Source organism: Aplysia californica, unplaced genomic scaffold (assembly GCF_000002075.1).
Source record: "Aplysia californica isolate F4 #8 unplaced genomic scaffold, AplCal3.0 scaffold00001, whole genome shotgun sequence".
NCBI classification, from domain to species: domain Eukaryota; kingdom Metazoa; phylum Mollusca; class Gastropoda; order Aplysiida; family Aplysiidae; genus Aplysia; species Aplysia californica.
Genome location: NW_004797271.1, coordinates 5,754,609 through 5,759,264, shown reverse-complemented (window position 1 = coordinate 5,759,264; position 4,656 = coordinate 5,754,609). Strand labels below are relative to the sequence as shown.

Genomic DNA, 4,656 nt, shown 5'->3' with positions numbered 1-4,656 from the left:
CTCTCTCTCTCTCTCTCTCTCTCTCTCTCTCTCTCTCTCTCTCTCTCTCTCCCTCCCTCCCCTCCCTCTTTCCTATTCTTTTTCTTTCTCCCCTTCTTCCCCTAAACTGTTTTGTGTATCTGTATGTGTATGTATGTGTGTGTGTGTGTGTGTGTGTGTGTGTGTGTGTGTGTGTGTGTGTGTGTGTATACGGGTGCATTTATGTGTTTGTGTTTGTATGGGGTGAGCGTGTGCTTGTGTGTGTGTGTCTTCATCTCTCTTCATACATGTTAGTAGTTAGTATGTTTTCAATGTACAGACTTCAACAAAAGTTAAGGACCACTTTGACAGACAGTCCTAGCTTTTAAAAATATCCGTAAAAAAGACAGCTAGGAATTTTTGCTCTGAAAGTGTTAATGGGTTACCAGTGCGTACTGCAAAGCCTCCTAAAGGACCAAAACCACCACGTGCAGCACGGAAATCCTCGGGGAATTTTAGCCAAATTTGCTGTTTTTTATCGACTTGTCTGCGACACCAAGGACTTTACTCAGTTAAAATTTCTGGCGCACGTCATAAACGGACGTACGGTCTCAAACTGTGCTCACTTTGGTGGCAATGTAAGCCACCGTTGGCGCAAAATCCGGTATCGATATAGTGCTGAACAATAAATGTGTTCTTTAGACTTTTTTTAATAAAGAAGAATAAGAAGTTAAAACCCTTCTTACTGTCCTCTACACGGAGGAGGGGGGGGGGGGCTCTCGTTGTCTAGAGGTTATGTTATTTGCCTCCTGATCAATACATCCGAAACCTTCTCGAAAAATGTGTTCTTTCATGTCCTTTCCTGCTCTCTAACCATGTTCTGTCGTCTGCTTTTGTCTCCACTTTCTTCCCACTCCTCCCCTCCTCTTTGCTCTCTCCTCTGGGCTCCTGACTCTTTCTGCAGCCTTTTTACAGCTACCCCTTGACTTCTTCTTACTGCTGTCTTTCAGCCACACCCCTTATCTCATGGTAGGTAAGATCTTATTCCTAGCCTTCTCGGATAAGGACGAAAAATCTCTAAGGGCCCTGTGTCCAAGCTGTGCACGTTTAAGACCCTTTGGTGGTCCTAGAATCGACAAGAGCAGGCCTCGGTCGCCACTCGTGCAAAATTCAAAATTCCTACCAAACTGAAAATGTTTAATGAGTTCCGCGCGCTCATAATATGACCTTATGCAGTTGCGAGCGCCGTAAAACACTTTCTAAAACAAAACTGTCCTCCACAGGTTTGGACTAGGCCACCTGCCAGCTTCGTGCCGAGATCGACGTATGGTAGCGTACATCCGGGCACTCAGTCGCTTCACTGTGAGAATCCTCACACGTCACACGAGCATCCACAGACCCAGCTACTTCCCGTGTGGGAACATGCGAGGCACGGACAAACTGCGGCTTGCCACAGGTAATCTTTAAAAAAAAAAAAAGTAAAGACAAGAACAAGTTTTAAGAACAGCAAATTTTCCTGAAAAGTTTGAAGAATGAAAAGTTTGAAGAAAGCAAATTTTCATGAAAAGTTTGAAGAAAAGCAAATTTTCATTAAAGGTTTGTAAAAAAAATGTTTTTCTGGAAAAAAAAATTTGAGAAAAGCAAATTTTCAGATGCAATGATTCAGTTGTGATCCATCCTCCCTCCCCCTTTCCCCCACCCCTCGTTTTCCTTTCCTCTTGCCAATCTTGCCAACTAAGACGACTTTCACTTAGCGTCAGTAGCCAAATTTTTTTGCCATTTGTCCACGTAGCTTGGAATAAAATTAAAATGCATGCTTTAAGAACAGACCGGAAGATTTGATACATTTTTGTCGGAAAAAATAATGAAAATGGTATTTAAAATATGATAATGATGCAAGCAAAAATATTTAGGAAGTCTTTTTCAGATAAACTAGGATTGGGTTCCGAGGCCTGTCTAAAAAAATCAGCTTTGTTAATCAAAAAGACACACTGAATTTTGAACTATCAATTCATTGTTGATCTCTTATCATGTTTCAAGCCATCTCCACATATATAAATATATATATATATATATATGTTTGTGTATGCTTTTCAAGGTACAGGGGAGGAGGGGTGTGGCATTGATTTATAGTTACTTCGATATATAAATATCAGAATTCAAATGTGCGTGAAAAACACATTTAAATTTTTTTAAAGTACATTGTAAGTCAGTTGTAAGGAACAATCGTATAAAATCCCAGATTTGCAAAAGGTGTACATGGTTAATGTTAGCCGGGTTTGCTGCAGTTTATTTTGGCACTTTTCAATCTTTTTTTAAAAAAAAGATTTTTACATTTTTATCTGGCAGGGTTTGCGTGGATCCCCGGCAAGATCACGGACATGCCTTGCCCTATAGAGAACTGTCCGTACAACCGTCGAAGTCACAGGGTCTACGGTCACATCCGCATCATGACCAACAAACACGTAGTCTACGATCAGTTCGAAGCCGCTCAGACCCGCGCCCAGTTCTTCTATGACAACGCCAACAACAGCCGCGGCTTGCCTGTAGTCCAGTGTATCAGCCTCGACTACAGTATTATGGACTCGGACATGGCCTATTTAAACTGCATCACACACGACTCGAATCTGTGTGCGATTCTCCAAGAGGAGATGGAAGAGTTGAAAACAACGTACAACAGCATCCCTTTGGACATTTGGCAAAGCTGCGAGGACTTATCTGTCGTCATTTCTCACCCTCATGGCATGGCTAAAACTGTCAGCGTTGGGAGCCATCACTCGTTTGATGTCACACCTACTCGTGCGCACGCGCACTACTACAGCAGCGCCACCTGTCCCGGAAGTTCGGGTGCCCCGGTATTTTATGTCAGTCGACGTGAAAAGGGAGCCCACCCAATGTGGATTCCAGCAATTCACAGCTTCCATTGTAACATTCTGCAAATGAACTGTGGGTTTAAATGAACGTGACTTCACTGGAATTTTATTACCATGATGACTATTTTGTTCCTCCGGATTTTTGCCTTAATTCTGGGTGTGGATACCATAACAATCCTGTTTGTCAGTCGCTTGCAACTGTTTGTACTCCCCGAAATGTTTTTGTATTACCCTGAACTTCCTTTTTCCATGAATAATTGGAATGTCAGCGATTGAGACACGTTGAATCTTAACTGTTACCGGTACTGTACGTGTAATGAGGCTGAATTTTTCAGAAAGATTAAATCTTTTAGGATGTAGCGGATACATTCGTCTGATCAGCAGCCAAGCAAATGCATTTTTGAGCACATTTCAAACCGTTATACGAAAATCCGAAACACTAGTTTGCATATTTCATAGAATGCTTTTAGAGCTTAATAAGAAGAAAACAAAATTGAAAAAAAAATGTTAAAACAATGAAGTTATGCCCCAAAACATCGCATCTTCAAGAGGTTTTTAATTACAAAAGTGCACGCCCTCTATAAGGTAATTGAAACAGAAGTCTCTTCCACGGTACACTGGCCATCGTCACGAACCGTACTGAAGAGTTTCTTAAGAGGTAGCGCTCATATGACCTTATGCAGTTGCGAGCGCCGTAAAACCCTGTACTATAAAAAAAAAAGAAAAGTTTCTTAACCTGAACTTCGTCGTGGTAGACGTTTCCAGGCTCTCGCCCTGTATTTTAAGTGAACGAATTTAGACACCGTTTGTACTAAAACAAAAAGGATAAATGTGGGTGACATTAATATTAAAAGAAAGTGGATGAATTTTCATAACGTGTATGCTAAATGAAGGTGGGTAAATTTGTATGCAAAGTGGCGTCGAGAGTCTAGTCGTTAGGCTGCCGGACTTCACCGAGTATTCTCGTCCGCGTCATGATAGATTTCACACCCATTTCAGCACATTCTATGGTCAATGTGGATCAATTCTGGTTCAGCTGAATTAACAATAATATTAAGCGTCCTACTTTCTGGTAATAGACTTAGATGAGTGAATCCTATGGGTGGAAACTAGCACAAAAATTTGTACGGGATAAATCAGGAGAGAAATATCTTTCCGTACACTTATGAGCAAGTCTTATTCATTTCTGGAGTATCTCAAAGACTAACGGTGTACAATACCTGAACATTTGCAAAGGTGTTAATTGACACGTAAATACCTCCTGTAGGGAGAAGGAAAAAAATGCTGTGTTGGGTGCAATGCGAACCTACGATCAGGCACATCCTAATAAAGTGTCTAGACATAGGAGACGCCAAAATGAAATATTTTTAAAGAACTCATTTGAAGAAAGTGTTCTCTATCGTTAATCCCAACAGAATTCTCTATATTACAAAGACCACTGGTCTTAACAGAAATGTGTAGTGTTATTTTAACATGTAAGTTGCTGCTTTTAAAACTGAATTTTTAATATATAATTTAGATACTTCAACCCTTCTGTCTTTGTAAGTAAAACCAAGCCGTGCTGTGAAGTAACGTGGAAATAATTAACTTAAGTCCGTGCGCTCATATGACCTTATGCAGTTGCGAGCACGGTAAAACTCTTACCAAATTAATTAAAAGGACGCTGAAAAGAACAAATTATCTTCTAGTGTTTTGACTTAATAGGATCGAATCGCAATAAATATTTCTTGTGTAAGAGACATATAACTATCTATTGATATGTCTGTACGTATCTACTTAAAGTTTTGATGAGAATCCTAAGCTGAATTCTCTCTGATATATATAT

General features: G+C 40.3%; 1 protein-coding gene across 1 annotated transcript in view; it reads left to right on the top strand.

Annotated features, from left to right (window-relative positions):
- The window catches only part of LOC101854608, a gene marked incomplete at its 5' end in the record, with an annotated part of 14,274 nt that extends 10,722 nt beyond the window's left edge, over positions 1-3,552 (top strand). The window contains 2 exon segments of the mRNA XM_005088902.3: positions 1,242-1,414; positions 2,308-3,552. Coding sequence (XP_005088959.2) covers positions 1,242-1,414; positions 2,308-2,918 — 784 coding nt within the window.
- Positions 3,553-4,656: the final 1,104 nt, after the last annotated feature.